This window comes from Triticum urartu, unplaced genomic scaffold, assembly GCF_003073215.2.
Source record: "Triticum urartu cultivar G1812 unplaced genomic scaffold, Tu2.1 TuUngrouped_contig_711, whole genome shotgun sequence".
Lineage (NCBI taxonomy): Eukaryota > Viridiplantae > Streptophyta > Magnoliopsida > Poales > Poaceae > Triticum > Triticum urartu.
Window position 1 is genome coordinate 45,046 of NW_024117928.1, and position 19,353 is coordinate 64,398.

The following is a 19,353-nucleotide window of genomic DNA, read 5'->3' on the forward strand; positions in this document are numbered from 1 at the left end:
TCAAGATAGGTTCAGGTACAAGCAAGTCTCAAATAATCGCTAGGGGCACAGCAAAACAAGCCCCAAACAAAAAGAAAACAGGAGCTAATCTGGCTCGGGAGGGGGTGGCGGTGGTGGTGGAGCTAACGCCGAGGCCGAGGAGCGGAGACCTGAGATGATGGTGTCGATGACGTCCTGATCACGCCGCTTGCTAAGCAGTCTCCATAGCTGTAAGAAGCCACACATTTTGTAGATTGCGTCAGTCACACGGCAAGGGATCACGCATTCGATGACTAATTTATTGCGGATGCTCCAGAGGGTCCATGCAAGGGTACCCATAGCCACCCAGATGGGAGCACGTCTAGAGATGGGGAGCCTAAGGATTTCCCCAAACAAATCCAGAAGGTCGTCATGGCACCAAACGCCACCAACAACCTCCTGGAAGCAACTCTAGAGGAATTGCGCTGCAGGGCACCGGAAGAAAATGTGGTTGGAGTCTTCCGGTACAATGCAAATGGGACAGAGGCTGTCCTCGGGGCCATTACGCTTATGCATCTCCGTGCCCGAAGGCAGACGTCCTCGAATCCATTGCCAAAGGAATGCGGATTTTCAAGGGGAGCTTGATCTCCCAAATCACTGAAAGCTCAATAGGCTTAGGAGTGGGCACAATCGCCTGGTATAGGGACCTTGTAGAGAACCTGCCATTGGGCTCAAGGCGCCAGGTCAGGGAATCGGGCTCGAGGGAAGGGGTGTGTAGGGCAATACACTCGACCAACTCCTCCCATTGTGCGTGTTCCACCGCCCAAAGGTACACCAGAAGGCAATAGAGCCCATGTCAGCCAATGCCACGCCCACCGTAAGTTGTGGGCTGCTACATATAGAGAATAAGGTGAAGAATCGCTCCGCAAAAGGTCTAGTCCTGGACCATCTATCCAGCCAGAAGAGGGTGCCGGAGCCAGTACCCACCTTAATGGAGGTCCCAATACGTAGGACCGACATCAGTTGGATCACCGATTGCCAAAATTGGGACCCTCTAGATCTAGAAGCGAATGCCAGAGGTTGCCCTTGCAGGTACTTTGCGCGGATAATCTTTAGCCACAGTCCACCTTCGCCGGTCTGAATGCGCCAAAGCCATTTGGAGAGGAGGGCAATATTCATCCACTTAGATGAGATGACCCCGAGGCTGCCCTGATCCTTAGGCTTGCAAATCTCAGACCACTTAACCATGTGGTATTTCTGTTTATCACCCTCTCCAGCCCAGAAGAATCTGGAGAGGAGTTTGGTGACCTCGTGATGAAGGGATTCATGTAAACTATAGAATCCCATAACGTACATCAACAGGCTAATAAGGGAGGAGTTCATCAGAACCACTCGAGTGGCCTTAGAGAGCCACCTCCCTTGCCAAGGCTCCATCCGAGGTTGGAGCTTGGAAATAATTGGGCGGAAGTCTTTCTCCTGTAGACGGGTGTCACTAATCGGCATGCTGAGGTAAGTTGTGGGGAAGGATCCCAGCCGACAGTTCAACCGATTGGCAATTCGCTGGGCCTCTATAGCGCCCAAGATGCGGTTCTATCCCAATCACGTGATGAATTCATGATTGGGGCACAACCGCATTTCAAGCGCTTAGCAAGGTGGATATCATTACAACATACCATGTACTGAATAGATGAGAATACAAGATAAAGGCTTACACTCGCCACAAGCTACAACATCAATACAACAGTTCATCAATACATAGCAATCATCATACATGATCCGACTACGGATGAAATCAAACGAAAAAGAAGAACGACATCCACCCTGCTAATCCCAGGCTCCCCGACCCGGAACCTATCCCTTGATCGAAGAAGAAGTAGAAGAACTCCAACACAAGCAAGCATCGCTCTCACGTCAGATTATCGCCTTACCTGTACCTGCAACTGTTGTTGTAGTAATCTGTGAGCCACGAGGACTCAACAATCCCATTACCATGGGTATCAAGACTAGCAAAGCTTAATGGATATGGAATGGATAAGTGGTGAGGCTGCAGCAAGCGGCTAAGCATTGTATGATGGCTAACCTACAAGTACAAGAATAAGATGAGAAACTATGCAACGGTCGCAAACTAGTAATGATCAAGAAGTGATCCTAAAGTACTTACCGTCAAACATAACCCAAACGTGTTCTCTTCTCGAACGCACCCGAAAAGAGACAGTCACGGTTACGCACGCGGTTGGTGTATTTTAATTGAGTTTAGTTCAAGTCCACTACAACCGGATATTAACAAATTCCCATCTGCCACATAACCGCGGGCACGGCTCTCGAAAGTTTAAACCCTGCAGGGGTGTCCCAACTTAGCCCATGACAAGCTCACGATCCGCGGAGACAATCCTCCATCGCGGGACATCCGACCAAACTCGGGATCCCGGTGCAGAAGACATTTTGATAATGGTAAAACAAAACCAGCAAGACCACCCGGTGCGTCGATACCCCGATAGGAGCCGCGCGTATCTCGTTCTCAGGACAACACCGTCTATGCTAAGTGGACGGTAGCCAAAATACCATCAAGTTTCCCCGAGGCGGCACCGCCGACTGCTAGGTAGGTGGACCAACACTCATGAGGAGCACTGGCCCGGGGGGTTGATTAAGAGACCTCGGGTGCCGGCGGGTCCCTATGCAAGTTTTAGTTCTTATTAGGCAAATGATAAAACCAATGTTGGGCCTTGCTGGAAGAGTTTTATTCAAAGCGAACTGTCAAGAGGGGCCCATAAACCCTCATCGTTGTTAGGGATGCAAAATCAAGGAACCTAACACCGGTATGACGGAAACTAAGGCGGCAAGAGTGGAACAAAACACCAGGCAAAAAGCCGAGCCTTCCACCCTTTACCAAGTATATAGATGCATTAATTAAGTAAAATATATTGTGATATCCCATGATATCCATGACCCAACATGGAACAACCTGCAACTAGCAACGCTATAAGAGGGGCTGAGCAAAGCGGTAACATAGTCAAACAACGGTCTGCTAGGATGGTGGAAAAAGGTTAGAGGCTGTTTCATGGCATATGGGGAGGCTTGATAAACAAGTGGTAGGTAGCGCGACATAGCGATAGCATCGAGACAACTAGCATAACAAAGATAGTAGTGAGATCCAAGATGACGGTCATCTTGCGTGAAATCCCGCTAGGAAGAAGATCGAATCCATGAAGAAGACGAACCAACATAGTCGAACGAATCCTCACCATCGCAACGATACCGGAACTATCAAGAAGAAGCAACACCGGAAAGAAGCAAACAACATGGTAAACCAACAAGCATACTCATGGCATGATGCACAATCAAGTATGATGCATGTCCGGTTTAATGGGGCATGGCATGGCAAAGTGCAACAAACAATACTACAAGTTAAGTGGAGCTCAATATGCAACGAGTTGCGTATTGACGAAACACCACATTCGAATTATTTAGTTTGCTCTCGTTTATGTACCTAACAATATTAAATGTTATTAAACATGGCAAGGGGTGAAGCATAATAAAACTACCCATCTAGGCAAGTTTAAATGAGGCCAGAAACAACAAACAACAATTCCGGAAAATCCCCATATGCATATTTTAGATTTGGTACTGTTCTGCCCTAAACCATATTTTAGAGTTGTTAAACATGCAAAGTAATGCCACCATGTTAAACTATGCATTTTTCTACCCCATTTACATATAAAGATTATTCTACCCCATGTTAAACTATGCTCGTTCGTGTCTCTGGAGACAAAGAGGTAGAGAGGTGAGGCGAGGGAGAGAGCGAGATCCGGAGGGAGGTGAGGAAGAAGCACGGGGGAGGGCCTGGTCTTGTCGCGGTGGTCTCCAAGGCCGACGGCTCTCCGGCGAGTCGAGGCGGGGTTGAGGGCGACGAGGAGAAGCAGGAGGGGCTCGGGCGAAGGCAGGGAGGAGGAGCTCGACATGGGGCTCCTCGGGCATGAAGTGTGGAGGCGCGACACTAGATGGATGGATGGTTGCGACGGCGAAATCCAGGGAGGTGGTCGGAGCCATCAGGTTGGGGTGGATCGATGGATTGGTTTAGCATGGAAATCGAGGAGGGAAGCTGGCGGCTGCGAGTGAAGACGGAGATCCCGATGTAGATGGTGAGAAGAGTGGCGGCGGCGGGTGAGGGGATGGATGGGACATCCTAGGTTCTAGGGTTAGGCTATTATATAGGTAGGTTGGATTAGGGGGAGGGGTTAGCTGGACCCTCCAATCGTAATCGGACGGCTCGGGAAAATAGGCTAGGAGAGTCTAACAAAGAACCGAAGATATTTTAGGAATGTTTGGGGATGATCCGGATCCATCGGTCACGGTTGCCCGGGTTGGGTTCGGGACAACTTTCGGGCGTGCACGCGAGGGGTCGATGCACAGTGCGAAGAGGGGTTAGGCAGACGAGGTCAACTGTGTGGTTGGACTGAGAATCATCAAGGAAGACAAACGGTCTGACAACATTGCCACGGAGAAGACAAGAGAGAAGAGAACGGTCTAGCAGAGACAAGGAAGAAGCGGCAACCACGAACGGATGCAAGTTTTGAAAACATGATGGCAACGGAGTACCGATGCAATGCAAATGATGACATGATGAATGCAACAATTAAATAAAACACACAGCAACAACGAAATAACTGGAAGGCTTCTGGAGCGTCGGTCTCGGGTCGTCACAACACTCCCCCACTTACAAGAGATCTCGTCCCGAGATCTAAGGATGGCACCGGAGAGAAGCGGAAGAGGAAGAGGTAAAACAATTGCTTCTTTGACAAACGAGTGAAACCATGAACCTTGAGAGGTTGAACAAATTGAAAGAAAGAATACAATGGAGATGAACGAGATTGCAAACAGTCCGTTGGACAAGAGCAACAAGGAATACGACGAGAACCAAGAGCTCGATGGAGAAGTTAGGCTTTGAAACCACTCCGGGAGAAAAGAGAAGGAGAACTTGATAAGATGAAAAGAACTTGAAAAGAGAACACCACACTCCGGTTAAATGGATAAGCTAGGAAAAGAACATGATCTTGGCAAAACGAGATGATGGAATGAAGAGAGCAACATCACAATGCCTCTGGAAGAAATGAAAGAATTGAATGAAAAGAACGGAGAGAAAACAACATGTTCTACCTCAAATCAATTTGAGAGGGCATCCTTAAAAGAAAATTTGAACGGAGTTGTTGACGAATCAACAATCAAATGATACACTCCTCGTGGGCTTATGAAAACATCTCAAAACTAGAGGTGAGATTCTGTCATTTACGGGAACAATTGCTTACTTGAGATCAACGGAGAGATGAACACTTCTTTCGCCTAGAGGATAGGAGAAAACTTGGATCATTGATAAGCACCACAATAGCAACATTCCTTAGGGAAGGCTGTAGGTGAAATATAACCCAAGATAACTCCAACAAAGAGATTGATGGATTTAAAATATCTCATTGTTAACAACTTCACTTCGAGGCTCCTTATGAATCAAGAATGATATACTACCACCTCAAAAGATAAGGGAGAAGGGATTGCACTTCTAAATGCAAGATGAAGAATACTTGAGCTCCTCCAACAAGAATCTTGAAGAACATACGAGAATGAATGAAATCTTAATGAACCACTCTGTTGAGCCTTTGTGAGAACTCCGGTAATAAAAGAATGATGAAACGAAAGGAAAGTTGAAAAGAACAAGATGAAGCCTTGCAATGATTAGATGGAGCTTTGAAATGATATAATTGAAATAACTTGGAGCTCCGGAAAAGAAAGATGAACAACTTGGAACCGAGAATTTCTTCCTCATGAACAAACTCCGGAAGAAGGAATTAATTCATCTCGAGGAAATAAGAATAAGAATTATGTTATGCGTATCCTTCACCAATTTAAATTGATGACAAGCAACTGATTTGGCATACTACTTATTCTCGTTGAATGGATTAAGGGAGATATAACGCAAACTTGAGGAAGGTCTTCAACGATCCACCACTAGGATTTGGAAGAACAAATGCATTGATACGATAACAATAGAAGATGAATCTCGAATGAACCACCAGGAAGAGTTAGAAAACGAACGAAGATACTTGAGGGAATTTAGATACAAGAGAACGAAGAGATCACGAGCTGATTAAAGAATACTCGAATGAGGCACCCGGTAAGAATTGGAGAATGAGAGCTGAACGTTGAGAACGAATAAATCTTCTGAAATGATGGCCTTTGGATGATCAAGAAACGAAAACAACTCCTGAAATGCTTCGGATGGGTATGAAAAGAATTATCACAATCGAAAACAATTATGAGAGGATGGCATCAAGCTTGAACTACGCATCTGTGGAAGAACGGGTAAGGATTTAAGAGGAACTCTTCCTCGGTCTGCAGAATCCGAGAATGACGACGAGAAACAACACCATGATTTGTTGAGGCACTCCGGAATAATGAATAAGGAAAAGTTGAGCGGAAGATGAAAATAATTTGAAAGCGGTCCTCGAGAAGGCATCTGACTGATGAAAATTCATTCTTACATCACACCTTGAAAGGAATTGAGAATAACTACAGAAAAATTAGAAGAGTCAGGTAAGATCCTGGGAAAAGACTTGTGGGTTATGGTCCCACTCGAAAGAAATACCATTGAACGATGATTTTTAAAGAGAGATTGCACCGGTTGAATTAAATGGCTTGAATAAGGTAAGGACCCGGAAATAGCTTAAAAGGATTAAGAATGGAAACTTGAATCTTCTGAGATACCTTCAGCACTCCGGATATGAATAGAGAGGGGTGAATAAATAAGAGAGGCTTGGATAAGAAATTGCCACATGGGAAAGCATGTGAAACAAAAGAAAGAGATATGATTAACACCGAGGCTTGAGTTTACTCCATCGGGGAAGAAAAAGAGAATGAAGAATGATGAACTTGTAGCTTCCTTAGCATCTTCATGAGAATCACCAGGTAAGAACATGGAGGAAAAGAATGAAGAGACTTCACATGAATAAATGGATACTTGATTAAGAAATCTGAGTCCTTGTAGAAAAAGGGTGGGATGGTGGGAAAATATAGACAACTAGGGACGAACGGAATGAACACCGTTGAGAAGAACTGAGTATTGATCTTGCAAATGTTGAAGGGAACACGCTGGTTGAGAAGATGTGACATGACAATCTCGATGATAAAAAAGGATTAGTACTCCCATACAAATATGAGAACACCGCTTAGGACATGTATGGAATCATCATTTGACATTGAAGCAACTCGAATACCACAACTCAAAAACAAAACAAAGGATTTGGCTTGCAGAATAAGCTGGAAACAAATACATAACCCCTCATGCATTTGTTGGAAGGATAGACCTAGGTAACTACTTGAATTCCCACCTAAGAACTCCCGAAACTTTCTGGTTATGCAATCTGGTGTTGGGGATACAGGGAGGCACAAATATCTCACACAACTAACAAATCCTACACTCCAACTATATCCATCCGTGAACACATAACCAAGAAAACCTCGAAAATCATGTACCTCAGACCTTCGAAAACATTCGATATACTAGTTGTGGCAATACATCTGATCGCTCTCCCCAGTACCGGGTGTTGTCAAACTACTCTCACCACAAAGAATATAGAAGCGTTTTCGATGTCGACGACCTCTGGTATTCCGGAACTGAAACGATAAACACTGTGACAAAAACACCTTGGAGCTCAACTCCCCGGGACACTGCCACAACCCCTAAATGTCAGGAGGCACCAAGACAGAATTCCCGTCATAATGATATCGGTCCGATTTCAAGATACCCGCGTGACCCAAAAAAAATTGAGTGAAAAAGAGGAGAGTGAAGTCAAAACATCTACGTCAGGAGTCCTCACCAGAGCGACGAAAGGGATAAGGAGTAAAAAGAATTCCTACTCTCCGATATATAACTAGACTCAAAATAGTTTTTTTCTAGACTCAACAACAGTAGCGGTTCGATCAATCAAGGGGGCTCCTAAGGTCGGTAAGGCTCTGATACCAACTTGTAGCGCCCAAGATGCGATTCTATCCCAATCACGTGATGAATTCATGATTGGGGCACAACCGCATTTCGAGCGCTTAGCAAGGTGGATATCATTACAACATACCATGTACTGAATAGATGAGAATACAAGATAAAGGCTTACACTCGCCACAAGCTACAACATCAATACAACAGTTCATCAATACATAGCAATCATCATACAGAAGAGCAGGATCCGACTACGGATGAAATCAAACGAAAAAGAAGAACGACATCCACCCTGCTAACCCTAGGCTCCCCGACCCGGAACCTTTTCCTTGATTGAAGAAGTAGAAGAACTCCAACACAAGCAAGCATCGCTCTCACGTCAGACTATCGCTTACCTGTACCTGTAACTGTTGTTGTAGTAATCTATGAGCCACGATGAGTCAACAATCCCATCACCATGGGTATCAGGACTAGCAAAGCTTAATGGATAGGGAATGGATAAGTGGTGAGACTGCAACAAGCGGCTAAGCATTGTATGATGGCTAACTTACGAGTACAAGAATAAGATGAGAAACTATACAATGGTCGCAAACTAGTAATGATCAAGAAGTGATCCTAAACTACTTACGGTCAAACATAACCCAACCGTGTTCTCTTCTCGAACTCATCCAAAAAGAGACAGTCACGGTTACGCATGCGGTAGGTGTATTTTAGTTGAGTTTAGTTCAAGTCCACTACAACCGGATATTAACAAATTCCCATCTGCCACATAACCACGGACATGGCTCTCGAAAGTTTAAACCCTGCAGGGGTGTCCCAACTTAGCCCATGACAATCTCACGATCCGCGGAGACAATGCTTCATCGCGGGACATCCGATCAAACTCGGGATCCCGGTGCACAAGACATTTCGACAATGGTAAAACAAAACCAGCAAGACCACCCGGTGTGTCGATACCCTGATAGGAGCCGCGCGTATCTCGTTCTCAGGACAACACCGTCTATGCTAAGTGGACGGTAACCAAAATACCATCGAGTTGCCCCGAGGCGGCACCGCCGACTGCTAGGTAGGTGGACCAACATAGTCGAACGAATCCTCACCATCGCAACGATACCGGAACTATCAAGAAGAAGCAACACCGAAAAGAAGCAAACAACATGGTAAACCAACAAGCATAATCATGGCATGATGCATAATCAAGTATGATGCATGTCCGGTTTAATGGGGCATGGCATGGCAAAGTGCAACAAACAATACTACAAGTTAAGTGGAGCTCAATATGCAACGAGTTGCGTATTGACGAAACACCACATTCGAATTATTTAGTTTGCTCTCGTTTATGTATCTAGCAATATTAAATGTTATTAAACATGGCAAGGGGTGAAGCATAATAAAACTACCTATCTAGGCAAGTTTAAATGAGGCCGGAAACAACAAACAACAATTCCGGAAAATCCCCATATGCATATTTTAGATTTGGTATTGTTCTGCCCTAAACCATATTTTAGAGTTGTTAAACATGCAAAGTAATGCCACCATGTTAAACTATGCATTTTTCTATCCCATTCACATATAAAGATTATTAAATTTGGAGCTATGGTTATTTTGTTATGAAATAAACCATTTTAACATGACATTTATGCTAATTAAATGCAAACAACATTTTAAACATGGATGAGAGTAGCATATTGTGAAGCTAGATGAAATTTTAAGCATTTTACATATTTAAATCATTTAATCCGATGCACAGTTAATGAGTTATTATATGCATGAATAATGAGGGTTTTTCTGTAAAACAACAGTTCACTGGATAATAGGCAAATTCGCAACAAGAGAAAAAAACACTATACGGGCCAAATCTAAGGAGAGGCCCAGCAAGGCAACATGCGCAACATAACTATCAGACGCACAAGCACAATATAGTGGAGGTGCTGGGCTATGCTCACATCGGGCCATTGGGCCGAAAGCGGAGAAGCGGCTGGGCCGGATCTGGCGATGAGAAGACGCTGCTGGGCCTCGGCGCCCTCGTGGCCCAGGAACGGGTTGACGGAGTAAATGGGCGGGCGAGCGGGACTTGGCGCTGTCGTCGCTTGCGGCGGCTGGGCGCTGGCTCGCTGGACTCGCTCGAGTCAATGCGGGCGCGTGCGTCTGTGGACGAAGAAGGCAGCAGCGGGTGAAGCAGGGGAACAATGGCACGATGCAGGGGCTCCGGCAAGGTGGCCTAGGTTGGGACCGGCCGGAACGGGACTGGGATGGCGGTCTTAAGGAGCATGCGAGGCGGGGCGGCGCAACAACGCAGGCAGAGGCACGGGAAACGGCAAGGATGCGCAGATCCGGGGTCGGAAGGCGAGCTCTGGTCGTATCCAGGGCGAACGGTGGACTTGGAGCTCCAGGCGTCGGCGTCCATGGCGGCTTGCTCGTTCGTGTCCCTGGAGACAGAGGTAGAGAGGTGGGGCGATGGAGAGAGCGAGATTCGGAGGGAGGTAAGGAAGAAGCACGGGGTGGTCTCCAAGGCCGACGGCTCTCCGACGAGTCGAGGCGGGGTTGAGGGCGACGAGGAGAAGCAGGAGGTGCTTGGGCGAAGGCAGGGAGGAGGAGCTCGACATGGGGCTCCTCGGGCACGAAGTGTGGAGGCGCGTCACTAGATGGATGGATGGTTGCAGCTGCGGGTTGGGTGGCGGCGGAAATCCAGGGAGGTGGTCGGAGCCATCAGGTTGGGGTGGATCGATGGATTGGTTCGGCATGGAAATCGAGGAGGGAAGCTAGCGGCTGCGGGTGAAGACGGAGGAGATCCCAATGTAGATGGTGAGAAGAGTGGCGGCGGCGGGTGAGGGGATGGATGGGACAGCCTAGGTTCTAGGGTTAGGCTGTTATATAGGTAGGTTGGATTAGGGGGAGGGGTTAGCTGGACCCTCCGATCGTAATCGGACGGCTCGAAAAAATAGGCTAGGAGAGTCTAACAAAGAACCGAAGCTATTTTAGGGATGTTTGGGAAAGATATTTTAAGGCTTCTGAAGCGTCGGTCTCGGGTCGTCACAGCCTCCTCCTCAGAGTACCCAAGAACCATCGCCTCACTTTTGGCAAAGTTAATCGTGAGACCCAACATCTCCTGAAAGCAGAGAAGGAGAAACTTGAGGTGCCGAATATCCTCGTCCGAGCCTTCCACCATCATGTTGGTGTCGTCCGCATACTGGAGGTGGGTCAAACCTCCGTCGCCCACGAGATGGGGGCAAATCCCCCTAATGTGGCCAGCGTGTTTGGCCAAGTCTAGGACCGTTGCCAGGGCATCGACCACAAGATTGAAGAGAAATGGGGAGAGAGGGTCCCCTTGCCGTACTCCCTGGCCAGTCAGGAAGTACGAGCCGACCTCCCCATTTATGTTGACAGCCGTGCGCCCACTTGTAACAAGCTGCATAACCCGAGCAATCCAGTGTGGGTCGAAACCACACTTCATCATCACCTCTCGAAGGAAGGACCAATGTACAGTGTCGTACGCCTTATGGATGTCAATCTTGAGGAACACCGCGTGGAGGTGTTCGCTCGACTTCATGAATGACCTTGTGGAGAACGAGGATCCCATCCAAAATATATCGGCCTTTGATGAAGGCCGTCTGGTTCAGATGGTGGATCCGGGGGGCAATCAGGGCCGCCCTAGTGGCGTACCCCTTGGCCAGAATCTGAAAAAGCACGTTGAGAACTGTGATAGGCCGGAACTGCCGAATGTCTGCCGCACCCGGGACCTTCGGGATCAAGGAAATGATCCCGTAATTGAGGCGGGAGACGTCCAATGTTCCTCGAGAGAGCTCAAGGAACAGGTCGAGGATGACATCCTTGACCATCGGCCAGAATGCCTGAAAGAAGCGGACCGGCAGACCATCGGGACCTGGGGCCGAGGCCGGGTTCATTGCTTTCACAAAAGTCTCGACCTCAGTGGCATCAAAGGGAGCGAGGAGAGCAGCATTCTCCGCTGGGGAGATTTGTTGGCTAGGTGTCCATATGTGGTCCGCTAGGGAGACACCACCCCTAGTTCGCCCGGCAAATAGCGACTTATAGAATCCGTCCACATGGGCCCGGATCGCTGGGGGGTCCTGAAATAGCTGGCCTCCTTCCCATAAAAGGGGAATGGAGCAGCGTCTACGACGGCCATTAGCAATGGCCTGGAAGTAGGCAGTGTTGGCATCACCAAACAGCACCTAGTTCATAGAGCCCCGCTGGCGCCAATACTCCTCTTCTTTAGAGTAGATGTCCATAAGAGAATCTTCGAGGTTGTATCTATGAGCCCATTCTTCTGCAGAGATGCCCGATGTGTCCGCAAGTGATCCTTTTTTGTGTGTTAACAATAATGAAGACTGCTCTTAATCTCCGAATCATGTAAATGTAGAACCATACATAGCTCCATAGTCCTGCAAACTTGCCACATCCACTGGATTCAGGTTTACACCCAACTCAAGTCCAAATATGCCTGAGGCAAAAATTTACAGTTTTTGCCATTATGGTCAAATATACAGTACTAGCTAGTTTGAGGGATTTAAAATAATCCAGTTACATCAAACATCAAGTACACTACAATTCTAGAAAGGGGGAGGAATAGGTCATAGCAGAGACTGGACAAGCCACCGCCAGAAACTAAGAATAGAAATAAACTAAAAATAAAAAAGGAGCCACACACCACAAAAAATCCAAGTTTCCCACTTTCTATTTGTATTACATAATAGCAATAAAGTAAATCAGGATACTAGGGGAAATGGGTATACAAAATGATCACCTGCCTTGACATTTTGATAGGCGTATAAGAATCGCAGGCTTTACTGCCACTGTTTCATATGAACAGAACTGCAGTGCACACTAATAATCAAACAGAAACAGGTGCCGCTGGAGTTTACCTATGCAGGATCCACACTGCTCTCCTCTTCCTGCGGGCTATGACAACATGAGATTGCCAGCACTATATGGATTGCAACATATACCAGCACGGCGGTCACTAGTGCAACGACATACATAGACGTCTTCCACCCCCTGCTGGAGCCTGCTGCGTAGGCCACTAGGAGAGCGAGCAAATCCAGCACAATCGTCGTGTTCATGACCTTGAGCGACCATTTCTTCTCGTCCTTCCACTCCAGTAGCAAAATGATGATAACAACAATGGACGCCACGAAGGACGTGGAGTTGCTGTAGAAGAAGGCGAGGTAACGGTGCCTCTGGTTGTCATGCATGATTGGGTTGCCCGCGTCGTATCCATTCCCACTGTGCTGCCAAGCTCCGCCTGGTGGATCTAGGCCGGCCTGGTAGGTGACGCTTGCCACCAAGATTCCTAGCAGCATCAGATATTTGCGCATGACATGTTTTTCCTTTCCTGGTGTACAACTGCTTACCTCAATGGGCTCCAGTTCACCGGCCGTGTCTTCAGGTATGTTGTTCCTTTCCTTCAACAAGAATACCAGGAGCAGTAAAGCTATAACGACGAGGACCACAACCACCAAGACGAAAATGTAGATGGATGTTTTCAGATGTTGCGTGCTTCCGGCAGCATATGCTCCCATCAGACCAAACATGCCCGCCCCTGTGCAAACAGCGAGTGCATAGCTTCGAATCGCAGGCCTGTATAGATGTGGGTTCACGAGCAGTATGATCAGTGCGATGGACAGCATGAAGCTCACCGTGTTGCAGTAGAAGAAGGCTGTGTAACGCCGGGGAAAGTTGTATAGGAGGACTGGATCCCCAGCGTGGTGCCTGCTATCATCTTGGAGCCGGAAACCGCCAGGAGGGGTCAACCCAGCTTGATAAGTGATGGTTGCGGCCAAGACTGCGAAAAGGAGCAACCGCTTGCGCCTCTTCTCCACGGACTTAATTTCTTCTTTGGTGGGGTTGGTGGCATGGTTCAGTGTGAAGAAGACAACATGGATCACTACATAGACCAGGACGGCGCCAGCCAAGGCCATGGCATAAATGGAGGTGGTCAAGTCCCGAGAGCTTCCCGCAGCATATGCTCCGATGAGGCCAAACAAGTCCAGTATCATGGCTGCCTCGAGCACGTGTGTCTGGAGCATAACCTTGCTTTGGACCAGGATGATGGCCACCAAGGAGGCTACGAAGGCGACAGAGTTGCAGTAGAAGAAGGCCTTGTACCTCTTAGCGTTCACGGTGAGGAGGATCGGGTCACCAGCCATGTGGCCGTCCCGATTACCCGGCCAGAAGCCACCGGGAGGATCCAGCCCTGCTTGGTAAGTGATGGTTGCGGCAAGAGTGGCTAGTAACAGTACAAGGGAACGAGCATGCTCCGCTGCGACCCTATGTAGTTGGGGAGCAAAAGAGGTCAGTTAAAGCCAATGATTTGCAGAGGAGGAAGAAGAATAAGAAAAGGGATGTGCTCCCGTAGTACCTGCTGTCATTAGTCTCCAGACCTGGTGCTCTTGTTATTGCTCTTGACAAGCTCCCTGACACCGAACGATGGAAGCTTTTGATTTTGGTCCAGAACCTGGTATCGCTTGCAGCTTTTATGGTACCTTGAATAACTGCAACTTGCAGCAATGCCATGAATGCCAGGACGGCAATAACCAGGCTGCCCACATAGAAGTTGGTGTCGGTCTCCCTGCAGCTGCCTGCGGTGTATGAGACGATGAGGCTGATCAGCGCGACGGCGATGAACCAGTATGCCTCAGTCACACGAGGTTTTCTGTCCAGAAGCACCACAATGATGAGCAAGGACGCCACGAACGCCAGGGCATTGAAGAACAAGAACACCGTCAGGCGCTTGCCGTGGCTGTCCTTGAGGATCGCGTCGCCAGGGCTGTGGCCGTTCTCACTGTTGTCCCAGAAGCCGCCTGGCGTGCTCATCCCGGCAACGTATGTCACGCTCACCGCGAACGTCGCGAGCAGCATCAGGACCTTTCGTAGCCGTTTCTCATGCACTGCGTCGATGTAGCTGTGCTTGTCTTCTGGCAACGAGGCTAGCACCATCTGAAGAGCAAGGTAGGCAACGACGGCAACCACCAGCACCGAGGAGAAGATGGTCGTGGGCTTGTCGCGGCATGTCCCGGCAGCATAGGCTCCCATGACGCTTAGCAGGTCCACAAGCATGACCGCCCGCAGTGGCAGGAGGGTGACGCGGTTCTTCTTTTTCTCTTCCATGAGGGTGAGGAAGAGGATGGCGAGGATGATCACGAGTGACGAGGCAAATGCGGTGGCGTTGCAGTAGTAGAACACCAGGTACCGGTGGTAGCTGGTGGTCCGGATAATGGAGTCGCCTGCGAATTGGCCCGTGGCGTCGACAGTCTCCTGCCAGACGCCCCCCGGTGGGTTGAACCCCGCGGCATATGTCACCGTGGCCACCAGCGTTGCCAGCAGCAGGATGTACTTGCTCAGGTCGAGCATGAGCTCGTAGCTCTCGATCACCTCCTCGGGTTGGCTGCTTCCATTTGCAGGAGGCTGAGTATCATGGGGCTGGCTGTTTCCATTTGTTGGATTGGTGGCAGGAGGGCAAGCATCCAGCGCGGGGCCGTCTACTGTGATATCATGTGAACTGTTGTGGCGTTTTTGCTCGGCCGCCATTTGCGTAGCAATTGGTGCCTCAGCTCGACTGAATCTGTCTTCAATATATAGCTCACCAGGCAAGCTTGCTCATCAGCATGACAACCTGGCATAACGTCACCATATCATAACATAAAGGAGCAACGCGAAAGAAAGACGGTATTGCAATTATAGATAGCACCCTTGGATCAGCATCCGACGGATATCGTTCATCTTCTCGAGGAGACCACTTCCTGCTGTATTTATATATTCATATTAATTAAGGTAGAAAATTGCTGGTAGCTGGAGCCGAAGCTGGTTGCCACCACATGCGTAACCTCATCGTGGTTAACAAATGGGGAGGCCCAAGGGGGGCGCTCATGGTGAATTGGTGATATTATCATGTGTCCCCACTTCACCATTAGTATTGATAGAACTGCTTGATATGTCGCCGTGAATCCGTGATGGGGCGAGGCGAAAATTCCTTCCAGGACAGGAAGATAGCGACACAACACGAAAGAGACTATTGGTGCAGCCACCAGATGCTGAATCCAAATAAAATACACCCATTCCTGATTCGAAAAATTGCACTGTAACTTTCTTGTGGTTTCGTAGGCGGTTTACTGGATAAAACTAGAATGCTAGTCACGTATCTTGAACAACTGTACGGGAACTAGGATACGTGTCATATTTCTCAAAACATCGTTAGTCCCCCAGGAATATGGATGCACCTCAACACCAAAGTTCAAGGCATCTCCAGTTTGAATCCTGAACATATTTCAGTTCTCAACTGCAACAAAGGTGTGCAATGCATATGTGAAAGGCCGAAGCTAAATCGTCAAATAGCATGGTTGGACACTTGCACACTGTACGAAACCCGAGTGGCTTCCACGTTTCTATATTCTTGGGCCTCCATTAGACGACAACCATGACAAAAGAAGAGAAGTCTGCAACTAGTCTCCATGAACATGCAGCCATGCTTCCTCGGTTCCTCCGTCATTTGAAAGTATATTTGTTGCTTTGCGCAATTAAGTAGGCGCACAGGCTGTGCAAGTATCGAAATTAATTATGGCTACCACTGGGTGTGTTGACAGTCATATGAGATGATGTATTCAAATTCCATGCATGGCTTTGTTTCCAACAACCAAAACAAGCCGAAAATAAAGTACTCCTACATGGCAGCTTTTTCTTTGCAGGGAAAGCGCGCTGTCACTTCGGTGGGATGAAAGACTGAAACAACGTAAGACAACGCGTGAGGCACGACTCCGCGTCGTGGAGCGCCACTCGGGATGGTTTATCTCATACCCGCCCTTGTTGTGACCAGAAGTGGATGATATAGAATGTGGATCTCTTGTCTTGGGGTCACGTAAACTAAGCGATTTCAAGCTCAGACAGCCGGATTATGCATGCGGGGGTTAGGCAGCTGTCTCGAGTATTGACTATTCCCCATGAGTTGATGATGCGGGTGTTAAGATTCTTTGACCGAGGTTAGGATTGCCACCAGCAGCTGCCTCAACAACCATCTTTCTGCCACCTGCAAGGGAGGAGCTGGCTATTGTGCATTGTGTTAAACTTGAAGTGAGCCCATTGAAAATCAGCAAATCCTTCACTAGGTCAGTGTTTTTTTTTTTACGAAAAAGCAGCATTGAGCTGTTTTCAATAATGTAGATGGAGCAAGTCTGGAACGATTACAAAGCTGTAGCCTTTCCTAAGAGAAAACTAACAGATGACAGAGAAGCTAGCTGTCATAGCAGCTGCAACAACAAGCAGAGGTAAAGTTAACACCTGACTGGAATAGTGTTCACTATTGTTTATTTCTGGTGGATGAAACATGACGCAGCTGTCATCCTTAGTCCCTGAGCACTTGCTTAATTGGTTGCCAAACATCATATTCCATGCGTATGTTTGTTGGTAAGAGGCTAAACATGCGTCACGAAGATTCGGATCAACTTATTCGAGCATCAGCAATGTACTTCTTGGGGGTATTAAGATGAGGCCCACATCAATTTTCTAGTAACTTTTTTTGCAGGAAATTTTTCTAACTTGTTTTGTGGATTTTTTTCCTAATTATTTCGTCTCACTGGATTTGAAAATATTTCTTTTCTTCGTCTTGTTTACTTTAGGTCGATAGGGAGGAGATGCGACGGCGATGGGCCTGGCATAAGACCGCTCTTTGCAATAGACCAAGTTTTTTTATGTTCTATATATTTGAATTCGATATTAAAGATAATGGTTGTTCTATATATTTGAATAATGTTTTATGGCTTCACACTCATTGTGAACAGGCTATTCATTTTAGATCTTGAAGGTGAATATGTCTATATTATAAATGTCAAGAGGCTTAAGCCTAACAATCTGAATGCAACTTATTTTTGAAATTGTCTACTTGGTCATATAAGTATGAAGCGCATAAAGAAGCTCCATGACGATGGACTTCTAACTTCGTTTGGTTTTGAATCATTCGAGACGTATGAATTTTGTGTACTTACCGAAAAAGACTTTCGCCCTGCTTTATATATAAAGCAAAGATCAACATCATCCGAAACAAACGCACGCCCACACCACACACACCCAAGGCAGGATACAAAAGCGCTGAGCGCAGCAACACCACCCCTAGCACACTACCACGAAGAGATGAAGCCGCATACAGCGAACCGTGGACTCCAAGGCGGCACCTTCAGGAAGGATACGACACCGGAGTGCCGCCACCGCCAGATCCAAGGATCAGAGTTTCCCCCGGAGTCGCATGACGGGCGGTGAGAGCCGCGACGACACCTTCAAGAAGGGAGCGAGCTTCGCCATCGTCGGTCCGTCCGAAGATAGAGCAGGTTTTCACCCCGGTCTACACTCACCGCCACCGACCGCTACACCCCGGCAACCACGCCGCCCACACGGCCATGATCACCGGGCAGCGCCAAGACACGGGCTCTGCCCAAGAGCACCGTGCACTGCCACCAGGGCCGCCGCCCCAGCATCCAAGACCTTGAAACCACCACACCCGAGACCCGCCGCTACCCCAACCAAAGAGACGAGCAGAAAAGGAGACGCCTTTGCACCCCTGGCCCACCCCAGCGTCGAGACCCAATAGGTCGGCCAACACTGGCATCCATCGACCCATCCTGCAGCCCGGAGCGCGAGACGAGATCGGTCCTGCAGCACCGTGGGGCGGGGACGGAGTCAGTCCTGCTGCACCGTGCGCGAGACGAGCTCGGTCCTGCGGCACTGTGCGCGAGACAACCTCGGTCCTGTTGCACCGGGCGCGAGACGAGCGATGGACCGCAGCTAGGAAAGGGCCAGCCCTCCAAAGGGAGTAACGACCGAGCGCCGAGGAGATGGAGTGAAGGCCGAAACGGTCCGATCGCAGACAAGCCGACGCCGGAGAAGCAGGTCGCCGCCGCAAGAAGATCCGCCAAGCCAACATGGTGCCGCCACGACACCGGGAGTCCACCACCGCCGGACCTCCACATGTCGCCGCCCACGGCCGGAGCAACGGCCACGCCTGGCCGCTGCCCTACCCGCGTCGCCCGGCACGCTCATAGCGCCGGAGCCGCCGGGCACGCACCACCGCCGCCACACGCCGCCGACCGACCCCCACCACCAGATCCGGCTGGATCTAGCAAGGGGCCGACCGCGCGCCACCTCCCGAGACGGGAGCGCCGCAGCCGCCCCGCCACGCACGAGCCCCAGGGCGCCGGCGCACCGCCACCAGCCCGCCGCCCTGCGAGCCCGCCGCCGAGCCGCTGGACCCCGCGAAGACCAGCGCCGCAGCTCGAGGAGACCGCCCCACGCCGGTGTCCCACGAACAGGGGGGAGAAGGGCCCCCCGGGCTTTGCCCGACGAAGCTCGCCGGCGACGGCAGGGGGAGGGGAGGAAGGAGGGTTCGAGGCTGCAAAGGAACGGATCACCCC

General features: G+C 48.9%; 1 protein-coding gene and 1 long non-coding RNA gene across 2 annotated transcripts in view; one reads left to right on the forward strand and one right to left on the reverse strand.

Annotated features, from left to right (window-relative positions):
• The window catches only part of LOC125531441, a 29,135-nt gene extending 11,445 nt beyond the window's left edge, over window positions 1–17,690 (forward strand). Inside the window, exon 6 of the long non-coding RNA XR_007293228.1 lies at window positions 17,569–17,690. This is a non-coding gene — a long non-coding RNA (uncharacterized LOC125531441). The remainder of the gene's footprint in view (window positions 1–17,568) is intronic.
• On the reverse strand, window positions 10,980–16,414 carry LOC125531438. The gene is made up of 3 exons (XM_048695843.1): window positions 14,381–16,414; window positions 14,341–14,348; window positions 10,980–14,227 (listed from the first exon to the last, which is right to left on the reverse strand). Exons 1-3 carry the CDS (start codon window positions 15,485–15,487, stop codon window positions 12,823–12,825), a joined length of 2,520 nt encoding a protein of 839 aa, XP_048551800.1. The 5' UTR covers window positions 15,488–16,414; the 3' UTR covers window positions 10,980–12,822.
• Window positions 17,691–19,353: the final 1,663 nt, after the last annotated feature.